The 18,847-nt window shown below is 55.6% G+C and overlaps 3 protein-coding genes across 3 annotated transcripts; 2 read left to right on the forward strand and 1 right to left on the reverse strand.

Annotated features, from left to right (window-relative positions):
- The first annotated feature begins 9,195 nt into the window (after positions 1–9,195).
- On the forward strand, positions 9,196–10,036 carry LOC118888397 (melanoma-associated antigen 10-like). Its single transcript, XM_036839346.1, has one exon. It carries the CDS (start codon positions 9,236–9,238, stop codon positions 10,034–10,036), a length of 801 nt encoding a protein of 266 aa, XP_036695241.1. The 5' UTR covers positions 9,196–9,235.
- A 2,187-nt stretch (positions 10,037–12,223) lies between these two features.
- Positions 12,224–13,231, reverse strand: LOC118888398 (vegetative cell wall protein gp1-like). Its single transcript, XM_036839347.1, has one exon. It carries the CDS (start codon positions 13,229–13,231, stop codon positions 12,224–12,226), a length of 1,008 nt encoding a protein of 335 aa, XP_036695242.1.
- Positions 13,232–15,812: 2,581 nt separating this feature from the next.
- On the forward strand, positions 15,813–17,966 carry LOC118888399 (paraneoplastic antigen Ma6E-like). The gene is made up of 3 exons (XM_036839348.1): positions 15,813–15,955; positions 16,506–16,518; positions 16,869–17,966. Exons 1-3 carry the CDS (start codon positions 15,813–15,815, stop codon positions 17,964–17,966), a joined length of 1,254 nt encoding a protein of 417 aa, XP_036695243.1.
- Positions 17,967–18,847: the final 881 nt, after the last annotated feature.

The following is an 18,847-nucleotide window of genomic DNA, read 5'->3' on the forward strand; positions in this document are numbered from 1 at the left end:
AATACATCTGTCTAGGTCACGTGCTGAGTTGATCACTAGACACAGTGCAAGCATTTGGTGAATGAAGACTAGGGTTTGGAAAGTTCACCATCTGATCTAGAATAGCAGATGAACAACTGTTGTGAATCTGTATACTGATTCTTTCTGTTTGTCTAGTGCATAGTAAGTGTCAACGAGCTTACCCACACATCACATTGTTAAACCCTCACAAGAGTCCTGTGAGCCAGGGAAGGCAAAGTACATTGTCCCCAGTGTTCTGAGGGGGAAAGAATGGAATTTATGTACCGTGCTTGAGGACATGAATCCAGGGGTGCTCTTCCTTCTTCTTGTCCTCATAACTCTGTCAGCTGAGGTGCTCCCCTGTCTCTCCTCCCCTTTACAACAGGGGGTGCTCCATCAGGTTCTGCTTATGTGCCAGGCATCAGACCTCATCCTACAGCACCTGGAGCATCTCTGCAGAAAGAGACCAGTGACCAGCCAATGAGTGTGAACCGAGCACATTGAACATGGGCACTGCCCACCCGATGGGGCTCCTAAGGGAAGTGGGCAGTAGCCTGCATGCCAATTTGCCAAGCAGCTCCATTTCATTGACAGAGGAGGTGAGGGAGCAAGATTCGCCAAGCACTCAGCTTATGTTCCTCCTTCCTCCATAGGCAGCCTCTACTGCAGCCCCTCAGCCACCTACGCTTTTAACCGTGTTGCTGTATTTGTGTTTCTGTGTATACCTGGGTGTGTGTCTGCATCAAGGTAGTTCTATGTGCACATACAACCACTTGAGAAGCTGTATAGTTCTATGTACATCAGTGTAAATCTATATTGGTGTGTACAAGATTGTATATATAAAAACATGTAGATGCATATGTGTGTGCATGTGTGCACCCCTGTGAAAGAGTGTGTAAACTTATGACATGTATGTGTGTGCTTGTGTGCACACACATGGGTGTATTCTGCGTGCATGTGTATAAGTGCATGTGTGCATACCTATGTTTATATGTCTGATTTGAATAGGTGTGAAAGGAAATATGCGTGAAAGCATATGCATTCCCTTTTGATGGCTCTTCTAGAACCACCAGAATTCCCTTGGCCTGTTCCCACATAAGGGGGGTCGTATTTGGCCAGGCTATTTAACTGACCGTTTCTTTCCAATTCCCTTGTTCCGGGGAGCAGTGTCTCCCAGTCCCCATCCACTCTTCTCCTCCTCCCTCCACCCATCTGTGCTGTCTCCTGGATGGAAGACGCAGAAGAAGTGAATGTAGTCCCAGGAAGTGAAAATTTAGTGCCTTGAGGTAGGAAATGCTCGATCATGGGCTAGGATGGGAGTTCAGAGATTTTACTTTGTCCTGGAAGGACGTGTTTGGGAGTAACAAAGGTAGGGGTTGGGGTGGGGAAGCCTTGAAGATGCAGTAAGAACAAAAATATGATGTACACAGTGGGGTGGGAGAGCTAAAGAGCTGGAGAGGGCGTTGTATATAGCCTTTATAATTCATCCTTTTATTATAATCACCTTGTAAGTCTGACACATGTCAGGGCGGAGCCAGCTGCAAGCAGGTGGGTGATCTGAGGAAACGGCTCAGGGGATTGGCTGCTAGCAGTTGGAGGCAAAGAACCAAAGGGCACTTCGGTAGCCCATCCTGGGATGGTTGTTAGTTGCACTTCAGCCTTGTATTTGGATTTGGAGGCCAGAGCTCCCTCCTTCCACCCCCTCCAGGGAAAGAATAGTCAGAGGGGTGAGAGGGCTGACCAAGGAGAGAAGTGCAAAGGAGCCCTCAGGGACTGACTACCTCAATCAGCCCAGCTTGTCTCTTCTTCTTTTCTATACACACAGCATACAAATATAGCATCCTAACACACCCACAGAGACCTACACAGTAACACATACATGTACACACACATGGGCACTCACCTTCAGCAGCATATACATATATACACACAGATATGCACAAACACATACAGCCACACACACATGTTCACACGCAAAATCACACGTTTACCCTCACATCCGCACACAAACACACACATACACACACACAAATCTTATGAGACAGCTAAAAACAAGAAAATTGCTGCTGGAATGTCAAAGATAGCCTCTTTCTTTTTGGACACCCCTCACAGAGAAATCAGGTTTGCGGGGAGAGCAATGACCTCACATCTGAAGCTCCCATCATGGCTATTGAAAGACTTGCTTCCTGGGGCCTAAACATTGGTTGATTGATTTGGATTTGGGTTTCCAGGACCCAGGAGTGCCTTTGAGCCCTGCAGGAGGCAAGCAGTTCATTTGGGAGGAGATCATACAGATAGATTGGAGGAGTGGGGACAAAAAAAGATTTTAAGATGTATCTGGCAGAAATGCTCAGGAAGTCTTCAGAGCGCAGAGGAAGGGCAGAGAGGCCAGTTGTAAATCTCTCTACAGATCCATGTAGCTAGATATAATATTATACTTTTAAAAAAGAATACCTTGCCCTAGTGTGCTGCAATGAGAGCAGTTGAACTACTGCGACTCACACTGTGTGAGAGTGAGTGTCAAGGTGAGGCGGAGGTTTGGCAATGACACCTTATCAGAAACTTGAACCTTTGAGTTTGCCATAGAATTGGTCGTTTTAGCCTGAAAATTGCCAGATCTCCCCTGTCTCGTTCTCTGTGTGTTCTGTCATCAGTGTCGTGGTTGAGCCCCACCCTTAGCTGCCCCCAGCTGTACAAGCACGTCGTCCTCCAGCTGGCTGCCTACATCCCCTCCCACTCCTCATCTCACACCAACTAACTCAATCAGAGAGTGTTTGTGGTGACAGAGAATTTGGAGCTTGGGCAGAGGGAAGGGTCTTGCTTAGTCTGGGATGGAGCAGCCCGGACTTTATTCGTCTACCCACCTTCTCTTTCTTTTCCCCCTAATATTGCTCCTCTACCACTACCACGGGAAGGAGACCTCTGTGTCTTTAATGTGTCAGTTTGTTGTGGGGATGTGTGACACGATTCCTACGAAGTTCTTGCATGTGCCACTGTGGGGCACCTTTGCAGAGATAACAGATGATCTCTTGGGTCTTACTGGAGCTTGTCAAATGTATTCTTACAATCCATGTCATCTTGTTAATAGCAAGGCTGCAAAGTGTTTGCACCTTTAGAGCTGAGTTTTGCTGAGACTGTGGCCATTCCTAATGAAGTTTCCTTATTCTGTACATAAAAGAGCTCATCCTTTGAGCTATTAACTAATGAATGCATTCACTAAGCTATCCACCTGCATGGTACCCTGCTGTGGTGATGACCACCAAAGGAAATCGTGACTTGTCCTACTGAAAGTGCAGTGTGTTTGTGTAGGTTGTATCGTGTCCTGTGATCAATACGAAATCTTTATTATCAGTGTTAGGTTTTCAGGGTAGGGAGGGGGGAGGGCGTTACAGTGTCTCCCTGATATACTTCAATTATGAAATACCCCCAGTTGGTCAGGGTCACCTCTGTTGACTCAACATATGTAAGACTTTGTACCCACCATCTTGCCGGACTGCATCTCCGGGTTCAATAGTCATCAGCGGAAGTGAATTCTTCAGAGGGTAGCCAAGGCAGTGCCATTCTGGAAGCAGATGAAATACAGTAAAACGACACACGTGCAGGTCTTCAGGAGTGGTGCTGGGCCCAGGCAGTGAAAATCAAGAAAGAAGACCAAGACCCATGTGTCCTGGATGGTCTGTCTGGCAAAAGGGCCCAGAGCAGCAGAGAGCCCCCAAGATGACCCAGTTCCCTCTTTGTCCTCATTAAATGCACATTTTTGCATGAAAAAGACCTCGACCAATCCTGACTTTTAAAAAGGAAAACATGAAGAAACATAAAATTATGCTTCTGAAAATATGCTGAAATAAAGGTTTGTAAATAGCCAAAAGGGGAAAATAAATATATATAATTGCAAATACGCATACATATGAGTCATTGCGTTTCCTCTCTATTATGTTGGAAGGGACCTTCATCTGGGTCCAGGAAGCCTCTGGCTTCCATTCATCACCTTTGCCTCCCCACAGCTTTGCACACCCACCTCCCCATACCCTGGGATATCTGAATCCATAGTTTTCAAGAGGAGGGGAAATAATGATGTCACAGTTGAAAATAGTTTATGCTCTTGCACAAATCATTCTAATTATTTAAGACAAAAATTTTAAAACACGGCAAGTCATTGTGGTGTCAAATACAATGTGTACACTTATTTCCATTCGGGGTGGGGGGCTGGGGGAGAAAGGTCTTCATAAAGAAAATTGTTAAAAATCTCCATTACCAATGTGGATGTGCAGAATAAAAAGCAAGAAAGCCCTGTAGAGGTGGGAAGAACGGTGTGCTCAGGTTTTAAAAAGTTTGCAGAGTCACATTAAAACATCCTGTTGATGCTGCAGAAGGTCATTGCTGTGGCCCACATTTGTCAGTGTGCCCGCCTCCAAGCACCTTTTGTTGAAAACCTTGGCGTTGCAGCAGGAACCCAGACCTAATGTCCCCTCCTCTGTGGTCCCTTTTGTACCCAAAGCAGGACAGGAGAGCTGTGCATTCACACCCAACAGGTCTGATCTGCCCAAGGGTCTGGGGGCTGGTGTTGTCACAGGGACATACAGAAAGAGAAAATGCAGTTGGGGGTAAAAGGGTAGTTTTCACAGTATGTCTGGAGTAAGCCCTTAGCTACTGAGTTCTTTTCTGCTGGATAATTTCTTGCCAATAACTCAGGTTCTGAAACTGGCCTGCAACCCCAGGTGGAGTTGTGACCCTTGAATGGTCCTACTGTAACTTGCTACCCACCAACTATACAACCACCTTAATGGATATGGGGTAAGAGAAGGGGGATGTGGTCTCCCTCCCCATTTACAGCTTCCCTAACTCTCAGGGTGAAAGAACCCTTGCTACAACTTCTCCAGGCTTTCAGCAAGGTCTCTTCCCAGCCTCCCATGTTGGCTCAGCTGCCTCTGAGCCCTGGCAGGGCCTCCCAGGACCCCTTAGTACTGCCATGGTGCCACTTCCCCCAACCAGGTCTCTCCCAAGCTCCCTTCCTGATAAGACACTCAAGGGAATTAGTAAAGTATACAGGATTCAGGAAGGATTATTTTACTTTTTAATAACGTTAAGCACATTTTTTATACTGATATGTTTAATAGCAATAGGAGAAAATGGGGAAAAAAGAAAGTGAAGATCAAAAAAAAAAAAGTAATGGGGGAACTTCCCTGGTGGCGCAGTGGTTAAGAATCTGCCTGCCAATGCAGGGGACACGGATTCGAGCCCTGGTCCGGGAAGATCCCACATGCCAGGGAGCAACTAAGCCCATGCCTCACAACTACTGAGCCCACGCACCACAACTACTGAAGCCCGCACCTAAAGCCCCTGCTCCGCAACAAGAGAACCCACTACAATGAGAAGCCCACATGCCACAACGAAGAGTAGCCCCCTGCACACTACAACTAGAGAAAGCCTGTGCATAGCAACGAAGACCCAATGCAGCCAAAAAAATAAATAAAATTTTTTTAAAATAAGTAATGGGTGATGAGGACCTATTCCTCATGGGACTCAAGTTTCTCTCCAATGGTCTAGAAGCAACTCAGGGACTGTACAGTGAGCAAGGGCCATAATTTGAACATAAACTCTGCCAATGGCCAGGCTAAGACTTGCTACAATAGAATGCAGTTCTGCATCCTTGACTGTAAATCTCTCAATTTCAATTACAAATCATCTTCTTAGAGAGTCTCCCTTTAATATCACATGAGGGACGGAGGTTAAAAATTTATTGGAAATAGTGGACCCCAGCCCTCCCTTCTGTCTGGAATTCTCTGTGTGGCTTTAGGCAAGACCCTGTTCATTAGGGGGCCTCTTCAAATCCTCTCCTTTCCTAGCCCCAACCAAGGAGCCAGCCCATTTTCACCCCAGGCCAGGTGCACTGCTTAAATCTCTGCCTATTAGGAAGATTTTCCGTCCCCGCTCTCTTTCAATACCACTATCCATTTTCAACTTGTACCCACATACTGCACCAGCTCATGCTTAAACCAGCCAGGGCCTAAAGAAACGCTATATGGTCATAGGTGCAAGCTGGGGAAGGGGTGCTGGTGCAACTGTAGTGGGTGATATGGGGATCTGAGCTATCTGCTCGTATAATTATTTGAACCCTCTGGTCCTGCTCAGGCTGGAACAAGCCAACACTACTATCCCTGCCATGCTGAATCATTGGATGAGAGCAGCCCAAGGGGGAAGTGTGACCTCATTGCAAACTCAACTGGGGCTGGCAAGCAACTATGCCCCCTACAATAGGTTCTCTTGCTGGAGATCTGAGTGGCATACCTACATCACCACAAGACAAACATATCTTTCTGTTGTTAATGTTGGTCTACCTCTTTCAGGATACAATTTTGCACCTGCCCAAAGACCACCTTGTTACTATGGTTGTAGTTGGTGTATGCCAGGGATCCAGGACAGTCCCCATCCTGACACTGTCTCCATAGAGGAATACATGAATGCTTTGCTAAGGAAGTGAGACACCCACCTTCCTTTCCAATGAGCAGAAAACACTCTACCCCATCACACAACCAGACAATAGATTAATGAGTGAACCACAGAGAGTAAGAGTAGGTATTCTTTCATGAAATTATATATATACATATATATGTATGTATATATATATATATATATATATATTCTAAAAGTAAACTTGGTAGAGATATAAAATGTATTGTTTACTAGAAAAGACGGTTCAGAAAACAAAAATCATTTCACTGGACAATGTAAAGTTAGACAACCTGAAAACAACAGGACTTCCCCAAATCCCACAACACAGCCTCTTCCGTGTAGAAAAGAAACCTTGTGGAACAACAGGTTTCCAAAGTCTGGTGGCTGGTGAGGAGCCCCAAGGGGACGGTGTGCGGTTCTCTGTGCTCCCCCCACGGTCATGGGCGCGGCAGCCCCCCATCCAGCATCTGTGCTGGGACTGCAGCCTTACTCTCAGGGGTTGAGGAAGACCCTCCTGAGTGAGGATGGAGGGGTCCAGCAGGCCCGGAACAGAGGGTCCCCCAGCATGCAACCCCCCCCCACTGGGACTCCTGGGGCACCCCGGGCCGGGCTGTCAGGCTGCCCATCCCACTCCGCCGCCCACCTCCTCAGGGATCTCGGGGGGTCAGAGGCTCGGTCTGCGGGGCGCAGTCTCAGGTGGGCAGAGGGAGGGGCCCAGGTGCTGCCTGGAGTCGAGGTGAGGAGCAGAGGAGGACTGAGGGCCCCCAGGGGATGCATCTGCGGCCCTCCGACAGCCCTGGGAGCCCCCCCCGGCATGCTGTCCGGATGCAACGTGCACTGATCCCCCTGGGAGGGGGAGGGGAGGGCCTGGGGCAGGGAGGCCGGGGCCAGGTCGGCAGAGGGAAGGAGCCCAGCCCCACCAGGAGTCAAGGTACAACCATGAGGGGGACTCGGAGGCCGCAAGGCATCCAGGTCGGCCCTGCTGTCAGCCCTGAGAGACCCCCGGCAGGGCTGTGGGAATAAGCGCCACCCCCGACCCCCGCTTCCCTCTCAGGGGTCCTGGCTGGGGAGGGCCTGGGCCTCAGGGGACCAAACACAGGTGGGCAGAGGGGGGGGCCCGACCAGCTGGGAGGGAAGGTGAGGAGCCGAGGGAGGGCTGAGGGAACCCAGCGGGATCATCTCAGCCCTGGGAAGCCCTGGGCTTGGTGGCCTGATGTGCTGTCCATAGATTCCCACCGGGGGTCTCAGGACAGTGAGGCCTTGGCGTGAGGGTCCGGCCTTGGGTCAACACAGGGGGCGTCCCAGGACCTGCCAGAGCTCAAGCTGAGGACCCTGAGGGAGGACAGAGGGGACCCCACTGATCCCCGCCCCTGCCGACAGCCCTGGGAGGTCCCGGGCAGGGCTGACTTGACGTTGCAGGCTCTCACCTCTGCCACGTGGTTGGGGATGGACTCGTCTAGGGATGGGAGGACCTTGGTCTGAGGGGAAACATCAGGTCAGCAGAGGGAGGAGTCCCAGGATCTGCCAGGTGTCAAGGTGTGGACCCCGAGAGAGGACTGAGGGGAGCCCAATCCCCGGAACAAAGGGGGGCCCACAGAAATCTGGCCTGACCCAACGGTCAGCCCTGGAAACCCCAGGCAGGACCTGTCTCACTGACCCCTCCTCATTTCCAGATGGGTGGGCTCAGGGAGGCGGGAGCCTTGCTGTGGGGGTCTGGCCTCAGGCCCTGGCAAGGGTCATGGAGAAGACTGGGGAGACCCCTCCTCACAGAGTACTTGGAGCCCAGCCGGCCCTGCCCCTTTTGTCAGCCGTGGGTGTCCCAGAATAGGTGGGTACATGGACTGCCCCTCACTTCCTCTTCTGGTGTCTTATGGAGGTGAGGCCTTGGCTGAAGGAGATGAGTCACAGTCAGCAGAGGGAGCTGTCCCAGGCCCTGCAGGGTGTCAAGGTGGAGACTGAGCCGACCGCCCATCGTCCCAGCACAGATGGACCCCACGGCGTTTGGTTGTCCCTTGTGAGCCCTGTTAACCCCTGGGCACCATGGCCAGATGTGGAGGTCCTCACGCCCTTCTTTTCAGCGCAGGGAATGTGTCTTGAGAATTTTGCCTCAGGACAGCAGACAGAGGGCCCAGGCCCTGCCAGGGGGAAGGGGAGGTCCTGCCCTGAGTGAGCACACAGGGGGCCACCCACGCCAGGACAGTGGGAACCTCACAGAGTCCGGCCCACCCCTCCTACCAGCACCGAGGGGCCCAGGGCTGTGCCACAATCTACACCCGAGGTGCCCCCTCCATTCCCCTTATAGGGGCTCCAGGAACCGGGAGGTGAAGGCCCAGGTCTGAGGCACGTATCCTCAGGCCACAGAGCAGAGGAGGCCCAGGCAGCGCCAGGAGTCAAGGTGAGGTGCGCGCCCTGAGTGTGCACCCAGGGGCTCCCCCTCCCAGAACAGAGGGGACCCCACAAGGCCCAAGTCACCACACCTCCCCACACCCCTCTCAGCCCCGGTCGGTACCTGGGGCTGCGCTGGCTGCACCCTGAGGAGCCACCTCGCTTCCTTCTTCAGGTTGGCAGGGGACAGGCCGCCCAGGAGGAGCGCCCCTGTGAGGCCCGAGGGCACCCCTCCAGGCGAGCCCTGTAAGTGGCCTTCGTCAGAGCTGCCCAGGGTGCGTTTCTCCGCCGAGGCCGCTCACACCCCCTCTCTCCCCCAGGTCCGTGGTCCGTATCTGTCACCTCTGCCCAGACTCCCGTCGGCGGCCCGACCCCAGTCATCAGGCCCCTGGTCGAGATGAGCGAGCTGCGCCAGCCTGAGGCAGACCTTCAGGCCCCAGTCCAGGCCCAGGGCCCGGTGGAGGCGCAGCTGTTCGGGGCTGCGGGGGAGGAGGCCGCATCCCCCTCGTCCTCCTCCTCCCCCGTCGCCCCCTCCTTCTCCGCCTGTGCCGAGTCCTTGCCCCAGGAGGCACTTACTGTGCTGATGGCTGACCTGGTGGCGTTCCTGCTCCTCAAGTATCGCACCAAGGAGCAGTTCTCCAAGGTGGAGATGCTGAATATGGTCCTCCGTGACCATCGGGACCACTTCCCCGTGGTCTTCAGCCGAGCCTCCAAGTGCATGCAGCTGGTGTTTGGCGTGGACGTGAAGGAGGTGCACCCCCACGAGTGCACCTACGTCCTGGTCCCCACCCTGGGCCTCACCTGTGATGCAGTGCTGAGCGACGGGCAGAGCATGCCCAAGGCCGGCCTCCTGGTGCTGATTCTGTGCCAGATCACCGTGGACGGTGACCGCGCCCCTGAGGAGGAGGTCTGGGAATTGCTCAGCCTCAGGGGGGTGTATGCAGGGAAGCAGCACTGCATCTATGGAGAGCCCAGGGAGCTCCTCACCAAAGTGTGGGTGCAGGAGGGCTACCTGGAGTACCGGCAGGTGCCCCTCTGTGACCCCGCCCGCTACGAGTTCCTGTGGGGTCCCCGGGCCCACGCGGAGACCAGCAAGTGGCAGGTCCTGGAGCATCTGCTCAGGGTCAGTGGATGGGATCCCAGGTCCTTCCCATCCCTGTGTGCAGAGGCTGTGAGCGATGAGGAAGAGGGGGCCTGAGCCAGAGCAGCAGCAAGGCTCCTTCCAGGCCCACGTCCAGCAGCTTCTCCCGTGGGGCAGGAAGGGAGGCTGATCCTTCGCTCGGAGTTTGAAGAGGGCCTGGGCCTGTCGGGGGAACCCGGTGTGCAGCATCTTTGGGTTCCTGTTGTGTATGATGACATGGAATTTCATCTCTGTTTTCTTTAGGAAATTTTCAAATATTGTTCCACTTAAAAGAAGGCTTAATAAGCTTCAGTATCTAAGTTTGTGAATGACATTAATCACACATGTATTTGCACTAATTCAGTTCAACAACAAGAGTTTTGCTATTGTGTAAAACAAATAGTAAGATTCCCATATTATTTTGTGATCCTGAACAAGATAACATAGCATTGGAATAGGAATTTACTTGGAAATGTGAAAGTAATTAGCAGTACAACTGAAGGCCACCCCGTTGTTCCTCGGGACACACCATCGTCGGCTCAGTGGTGCATGCCCTGCTGTGGGACTGTCCTGTTCCCGCCATAGGACAGGACCAGGTCCCGGGCATGTGGGCCAGAGGGGGAGTGGCTGCCCTAGGGGGAGCGGGCATTGCCAGCGCCCATCGTCCTGGCGAGAGGCCACCCGTGGGGCCCTCAGGAAGGGAGACTGTTGGGAGATGGAGGGCCACCGGGTGGGGTGTAGCAGAGGCACATTGTTGGGGACCCTGGCGGGGGGCCGGGACCCGTGGGCTCTGGTTGCTGTTAGAAGTTCCTCTCTGTGTTCCTCTCTGTTCAATGGTTTCAGTCAATATTTCCCTTTAATAAATTTCCCTGAAAGTTTCAGCTGAGTCTGGCCTCTGCTGTGGGCAATGGAGGGAAAGGGCTGCTGGCAGTGAGGGCGGGGGTCCAGAGTAGGATTCCTGCTCAGCACACATGGGACACCTCTCCAGTGAAAGGGTAGGGTAGGCACTTTGCAGACCCAGAGGTGGTGAGGGTTTTTCTTCCATTTCATAGGTGAATTGTAAAGTTTTAGCGAAAACTGATAATTGCCTCAAAAGGCAGTAGAGAAGTTAAAATGTAAATGAAAAACTTGATTATCTCAGCAGGAAAAAGGGAACAGAGAAGCAAAAATAGTTGGACAGACAGTGCTATGGACTGAATATTTGTGAAACTGTCCCCCTCATTCACCTGTTAAATTCTAACTACCAAAGGGATGGGATTTGGAGGTGGGGCCCTGGGAAGTGATTAGCCCATGAGGAGGGAGCCCTCATGAATGAGATTATTGCCCTTGTAAAAGAGACCCCAGACAGCTGCCTCATCCTCTTCTGCCACGTGAGAAGATGGCTAGTTGATACAACTAGACAAGAAATCAGTCCATATAAAGAAGAGCTTTATTACTATTATTTATTACTCAGCTGTACAAAGGAACGAAATTGGGTCATTTGTAGAGACGTAGATGGATCTAGAGACTGTCATACAGAGTAAAGGAAGTCAGAAAGAGAGAAACAAATATTGTATATTAATGCACATATGTGGAACCTAGAAAAATGGTACAGGTGTACCGGTTTGCAGGACAGAAGTAGAGACACAGATGTAGAGCACAAACGTGTGGACACCAAGGTGGTAAAGTGTTGGGGGCAGGGGGGTGGTGCTGTGATGAACTGGGAGATTGGGATTGACATATGTACACTAATATGTATAAAAGGGATAACTAATAATTACCTGCTGTATAAAAAAATAAATAAAATTAAAAAATTAAAAAAAAAGAGAAAGAAAAAAGAATAGCTTTATGACATTAACAATCACAGCAGAAACCCACCTGTAAAGACAGATTGACCTATGTGCCACCATGGGCTCTGCATCTCCAAGTTTGCTCCTCCCACTCCGCAGCCTTGCAGGGAGGCCTTCCTATTGGTGGAAGGCCAATGGGCGTGTCTTTTGCTTCCGGAGGCGCCAAGCCTTGGGACCTCACGCCCTCAGTGCGCGTGGCTACTGCTGCTTCCGTAGCAAAGCGCCTCCTCACGTGCTCTTCTGATCCAATCACTTTCTGTGTAAGGAGACGTCTAGATCTTTCTCCCTCATCTTCCTCGGGCTTCCGGGAGCACCCGGAAACCCACGTGGCGTTCGCACAGAGTGCCTGGGACAGTCGGCTGCACAGTTCCTGGCTGCAGTGCTGAGAGGAGCTCTTCAGCCCCTTCTGAGCGGGACTCCGGCGTCATCCACAGAGTCAGAGAAAGTCAGGAGACAGGCGGGGGCTTTGCCGGGGGCTGGACTCCGCAGGTACCGGGGGCGCTGGGAAGGAGTGGGGGTGGGGGGAGGGGTACGGGCTGCTCGATGGGGAGTGGGGGAGGGGCGGCGGAGGGCAGCGGGCTGAAGGGGGGCTGGGGAAAGGGTCCCCCAGTGTGCGGGTCTGAGGGGAGGACCTCTGGCTGCCGGGGTGGCTGGTGGGGTCGTTCTGGAGTCGGGGTGCAGAGGGTGGGGTAATGGCTAAGCGTGGGGGGGGCCCTGAGCGGAGGGCTTCCTGCTGGGCGGGTGGAGCCAGCTTTGGGGGCCAGAGGAGAGGACGACTGGCTGCGGGGGTGGGGAGGACGCGACGGGCGGGCCACTCCCCCTCCCCGGGCCGAGACGCGAGGCGAGGGCTAACCGCTGCTGCGTGTGGCGGGAGGAAGGCGGAGCTACTCCTGGCGCAGGCGCGGATCGGTGGGGAGGACTCTCGGGCCCCCTCCCCGGGCCGAGACACGAGGCGAGGGCTAACGGCTGCTGCGTGTGGCGGGAGGAAGGCGGAGCTACTCCTGGCTGAGGCGCAGGTCGGTGGGGAGGACTCCTGGGCGCGGGTGCGGTAGGCGTTGGGGGAGCTCCCGCCGGGGCGGGGGGTGGGGTGGGGGGGAGGACGCTCGTGGCAGGAAGGGGGCACCGGCTCCCGGGTGGGCGGGGGCAAGAGGGGTGGGCTCTGCGTCTGGGGTGCGAGAGGCGAGAGCCCCTGGCTCTGGGGGTGCTCGGGGGAGGACTCCCCGGTGTGGGGATGTGAGAGAGGCAGTCTGATCTCTACGCATTGTGGGGCGCCCGGCTTGCAGGGCCCAGAGCGGAGCGCCAGCAGGTGGTGGGTGGGGGAGGGTGTATGGGGGGATGTAGTGGGGGAGGGTGTGGGGAGGAGCCGCCTGGCCACGAGGGGCGTAAGTGATGCTGAGAGGGGAGGCGCTGGGGCTGCTGTGATCAGCTGGAGGCTGTTGGCCATGGCAGATGAATTTGTGGGGGTCCAGGGAGGGGTCCTGCCCTGCTGCATGAGGCATCAAGAAGCTCCGCTGGCTGCCGGGGTGGGGCTAATGGCTAAGCGTGGGGGGGGTCCAGAGCGGAGGGCTTCCTGCTGGGCGGGTGGGGCCAGCTTTGGGGGCCAGAGGAGAGGACGACTGGCTGTGGGGGTGGGGAGGATGCGACGGGCAGGCCACTCCCCCTCCTCGGGCCGAGACACGAGGCGAGGGCTAACGGCTGCTGCGTGTGGCGGGAGGAAGGCGGAGCTACTCCTGGCGCAGGCGCAGGTCGATGGGGAGGACTCTCGGGCCCCCTCCCTGGGCCGAGACACGAGGCGAGGGCTAACGGCTGCTGCGTGTGGCGGGAGGAAGGCGGAGCTACTCCTGGCGCAGGCGCAGGTCGATGGGGAGGACTCTCGGGCCCCCTCCCCGGGCCGAGACACGAGGCGAGGGCTAACGGCTGCTGCGTGTGGCGGGAGGAAGGCGGAGCTACTCCTGGCGCAGGCGCGGGTCGATGGGGAGGACTCTCGGGCCCCCTCCCCGGGCCGAGACACGAGGCGAGGGCTAACGGCTGCTGCGTGTGGCGGGAGGAAGGCGGAGCTACTCCTGGCTGAGGCGCGGATCGGTGGGGAGGACTCCCGGGCGCGGGTGCGGTAGGCGTTGGGGGAGCTCCCGCCGGGGTGGGGGGTGGGGTGGGGGGAGGACGCTCGTGGCAGGAAGGGGGCACCGGCTCCCGGGTGGGCGGGGGCAAGAGGGGGGGGCTCTGCGTCTGGGGTGCGAGAGGCGAGAGCCCCTGGCTCTGAGGGTGCTCGGGGGAGGACTCCCCGGTGTGGGGAGGTGAGAGAGGCAGTCTGATCTCTAAGCATGGGGGGCGCCCGGCTTTCAGGTCCCAGAGCCGAGTGCCACCAGCTGGTGGGTGGGGGAGGGTGTATGGGGGGATGTGGTCGGGGGGGGTGCGTAGGGGCAGAGCTGCCTGGCCACGAGGGGCGTAAGTGATGCTGAGAGGGCAGGCGCTGGGGCTGCTGTGATCTGGTGGAGGCTGTTGGCCATGGCAGATGGATTTGTGGGGGTCCAGGGAGGGGCTCTGGCCCACTGCATGAGGCATCGAGAAGCTCCAGGTCGCCTTTGTCCGGGTGGCACAGGAATTGCAGAGGTGGGTGGGCGGGGCGAGGCCCTGGCCTCCACACAGAGTACAGATTCTTTACGAGGGTGCTTTGCACATTCACCCGGACAGGCCATACCAGAGTTGTAAAAAAGTCTCCATAAATTGAACAGTATTGCAATTTTACATGATAAGTTTTCTCATCATGGGGAAATGTTATTTGATGGTACTAATGATAATATATCTTTAAATATTGGGAAACCCATGGATGAAAGAAAAAAATCACAGAGGGACTTAGAAAATATTTCAAAGTGAATACTCAAAAAACACAACTTACCAAAATTAGTGGGAGGCAGCAAAAAGCGACAGGAGGAAACTGTATTCCTCTAAATGCTTCTGTTAGAAGAGTCAGGACATAAAATCAGTGAGCTAACAGCCCATTTAGAGGTGCTAGAAGAAGAAGAGCAAAGGAAACATAAAATGAAGTAATAAGAGAGCTAAGAGAGGAAATCAGTGATAGAAAGCAAATTATGGACACGATGAACAAAGCCATGCTCTTCTTTGAAAAGAGCAAGAAAACTGAGAAAGTCCTAGAGCGATGAATCAAGGAAAAATAGAAAGAACGCTGATCACCAATGTCAGGAATGAAAGAGGGCTAACGTTACGGATCAGATGTACATTACAAAGAGAATATAGGGATATTATGGAAATGTTTATGCTAAAAAATTTGAAGACTTGAAAAATCCCTTGGGAGAAAGGCAGCTTCCTAAAACTGAGGCCAGAAATGGAGAAAATGTGACGAGCCTTCTATCTTTTTTTAAAAATTATTTTATTTTATTTTATTATTGCTTCTTGAGTCATATACAAGAAGTGCTTCTTTATTATTATTTTTAGAATTTATTTTTACTTTTGGCTGCGTTGAGTCTTCGTTGCTGTGCGCGGGCTTTCTCTAGGTGCGGCGAGCGGGGGCTACTCTTCGTTGCGGTGCACGGGCCTCTCATTATGGTGGCTTCTCTTGTTGCGGAGCACGGGCTCCAGGCATGTGGGCTTCAGTGGTTGTGTCACGTGGGCGCAGTAGTTGTGGCTCATGGGCTCTAGAGCGCTGGGTCAGTGGTTGCGGCGCGCGGGGTTAGTTGCTCCGCGGCATGTGGGATCTTCCCGGACCAGGGATCGGACCTGTGTCCCCTGCACTGGCAGGTGGATTCTTAAGCACTGCGCCACCAGGGAAGTCCCTAGCCTTCTATCTTGTGAAGAAATCTAACTTATCAGAAAGAAGTTTCCTTAAGTCAAACAAACAGAACAGGGCAGGGAGGTGCTCCAGGCTGCTGTGGGGGGCAGCAGGGTGGGCTGTGTGGCACAAACATGCTTCTCTCCCCTTTGCACCCACAGGCCGATTCCCACACTTCAACAGTCTGTGCACACCTGTTTGATCGCTTCCCCCCACCCTCAGGTCCTCGAAGATGGCAATGGCTCTGGCGATACTGCGGGACTGGTGCAGGTGGATGGGCGTGAACGCTCAGCGATCTCTGCTCATCCTGGGCATCCCGGACGACTGCAAAGACCAGGAATTCCAGGAGGCTGTGCAGGCTGCCCTGTGTTCCCTGGGCAGGTACCGAGTGCTGGGCAAGGTCTACAGAAAGGATCTGGGGTCGACTGTTGCCCTGGTCGAGTTTGCTGAGTATTTAAATCGAAGCTTGATCCCCCGCCAAATACCAGGCAAGGGGGGGCCCTGGACTGTGGTCTGCCTGCCCCAGGCCCCTGATGCTGAGTCACAGGATAGACCCAGTTTCCCTGCACAGCCCCAGAGACAAGCAGTGGTTGGCAGGGCAGGTGAGGCAGGAACTGCAGGTCACTCAGGAACTGCAGGTGAGGAGGAAGCTGCAGGGGACGCGGGAGCCGCAGCTATGGAGGGAGACGCAGGTGAGGAGGAAGCCTTAGGTGAGGTGGCAGCTGGAGGTGAGGAAGGAGCTGGAGTTGAGGCAGGAGCTGCAGGTGAGGAGGGAGCCTTAGGTGAGGTGGCAGCTGGAGGTGAGGCAGGAGCTGGAGTTGAGGAAGGAGCTGCAGGTGAGGCGGGAGCTGGAGGTGAGGCAGGAGCTGCAGATGAGGCAGGGGATGGAGGTGAGGCAGGAGCTGCAGGTGAGGCAGGGCATGGAGGTGAGGAGGGAGCTGCAGGTGAGGCAGGAGCTGGAGGTGAGGCAGGAGGTGCAGGTGAGGTGGGAGCCTCAGGTGAGGCAGGAGCTGCAGGTGGGGAAGGAGCTGAGGGTCAAGCAGGAGCTGAAGGTGAAGCACGAGTGTCAGATGAGGGAGTTGCAGGGGACAGAAATGTTGCAGGCGTGGCAGGACTTCTGAATATGGCAGGACCCATGGGCGAGGCAATGACTGCAGCTGAGAAAGCAGCTGTGGAAGCGGCAGCCGCCATGGATGAGGCAGGGCCCTGGACCCAGCAGTGGAGGCAGGCCTTGCAGCCCGTGCTAGAGAAAATGGGCTACAAGGAGCTGGGAACCTTCTCGGGGGTGGAAGAGCCGGGCCACGGGGAAGAGTCCTTTGAGAGCTGGCTGGAGCAGGCCAACGACATGCTGCACCTGTGGCGCCACGTGTCTGAGAGGGAGAGGAGGAGGAGGCTGGTGGAGAGCTTGCGCGGCCCCGCGCTGGACCTCCTGTGCGGCCTCCTGGCGGAAGATCCCGAGCTGGCTGCCCAGGACTGCCTGGCCGCGCTGGTGCAGGGGTTTGGGAACAAGGACCCCCGGGTGAGCGCTCGGCTGAAGGTCGTGACCTGTGCCCAGCGGCCCCAGGAGACTCTCTTTGCGTACGTCATGCGCCTGGAAGGCCTGCTGCAGTCGGCCCTGGAGAAGGGGGCCATCCACCCGGCCACGGCGGACCAGGTGCGCGCCCGGCAGGTGCTGATGCGGGCCCGGCTGAACGACACGCTCCAGAAGGAGCTGAGGAGGATGCGGCTGATGCGGAGGCCTCCCGGCTTCTTGGGGATGCTGCGGCTCGTCCAGAAGGCCGAGGCCTGGGAGGCCGACCCGGCTAGCAGTGAGCAGTTCCCAGGGGGAGAAGAGGCCCGTGTGGACGTGGGAGTCCTGGCAGCAGCCGCCCAGGCCGCCCCGGCCCATGAGGCCATCACCGAGGGCACCACTGCAGATGGCACCAAGGCCTCCCCGGCCGGTGAAGATACCGCCGCCCAGGCCGCCCTTTCCAAGGAAGGTAGCGCCGAGGACCACCCAGCGCGTGAAAAGGCCAGTGAGGCAGTTGCCGGCACTGCCAAGGCTGGCGAGGCGGCCCCTGAAGATCATGGTGCCGCCAGGGCAGCCCCTGGCCCTGGGGAGACCAACAAGGCCTCCGCGGCCACTCAGGAAGACGGAAGTGCTCCCGCCCCTGCGGGCCTAGGTCAGGCAGGACCCTCAGGTGCCCCCGGGGCCCCCATGCCTGGCCGGGTGGGCAGTGCTTCCCCGGTGGCCCCAGGAGGTCCGGGCTGGGAGCCAGAGGGCCTCGCCCAGGCAGGAGGCCAGGAGGCCGAGGAGCCCCCCGAGGAGGGGCTCAAGCCCATCCCGGAAGTGCCGGGAAATGAGGACGGGGCTGCAGAGATGAGCCCCCCGGGGTCCTCCTCAGGCCAGTAGTCTCAGCAGGCCCCGGGGCCCCCAGGCTTGGCGGCAGGGGGAGGCCAGGCCAGGCAGCCTCCTGGCCCCATGTTAAGGGCCACTCAAGGTGCCTGGGCCTCCCTCCCGAGAGGGGACCCCTATTCAGTGTCCCCTGGGGCAGGCTGCTCCCTGCGCTGGCAAGCCCAAATGTGTCCCTGTAGGTCCCAGAGGGACCCAGGTGTCAAGGAGCCCCCCAGCCCCCGCTCCCCTCCCCCCAACACTCACACCCTAGCCATCGTCCCCCCGCGGGGCCCTGAGGAAGGGAGACAGTGGGGGGATGGAGGGCCGCCGGGTGGGGTGTAGCGGAGGCATTTTGTTGGGGACCCTGGGGGGGGGCCGGGACCCGTGGCCTCCGGTGGCTGTTAGAAGTTCCTCTCTGTGTTATCATGCCCTCTGTTCAATGGTTTCAGTCAACGTTTTTGGTTAATAAATTTCCCTGAAAGTTTCAGCTGAGTCTGGCCTCTGCTGTGGGCAATGGAGGGAAAGGGCTGCTGGCAGTGAGGGCGGGGGTCCAGAGTAGGATTCCTGCTCAGCACCCACGGGACACCTCTCCAGTGAAAGGGTAGGGTAGGCACTATGCAGACCCAGAGGTGGTGAGGGTTTTTCTTCCATTTCATAGGTGAATTGTAAAGTTTTGGGGTTCAATTTGTTCTCATGCTGGGATGGTCATGTGTCCTATGTGTTCTGAAAATGGGTGGGGGTGATCCTGGTTTTCTCCTTCACTGGGGGCAGGTGCCACTGGCATCCAATTCCTGGGATCCAGGACCGCTCAAAGTGCATGATGCACGGCGTGGGGCCCCGAAACAAGGAGCTGTCGTGCCAGGAGGTCTCTAGCCTCCTTGGTGAGAAAGCCAGTATTC

This window comes from Balaenoptera musculus, chromosome X (genome assembly GCF_009873245.2).
Source record: "Balaenoptera musculus isolate JJ_BM4_2016_0621 chromosome X, mBalMus1.pri.v3, whole genome shotgun sequence".
Taxonomy (NCBI): Eukaryota; Metazoa; Chordata; class Mammalia; order Artiodactyla; family Balaenopteridae; genus Balaenoptera; species Balaenoptera musculus.

Coding starts and splice junctions, on each gene's coding strand:
- LOC118888397 (XM_036839346.1), top strand. CDS start 9,236: ATGAGCGAGCTGCGCCAGCCTGAGGCAGACCTTCAGGCCCCAGTCCAG.
- LOC118888398 (XM_036839347.1), bottom strand. CDS start 13,231: ATGGCCAACAGCCTCCAGCTGATCACAGCAGCCCCAGCGCCTCCCCTC.
- LOC118888399 (XM_036839348.1), top strand. CDS start 15,813: ATGGCTCTGGCGATACTGCGGGACTGGTGCAGGTGGATGGGCGTGAAC.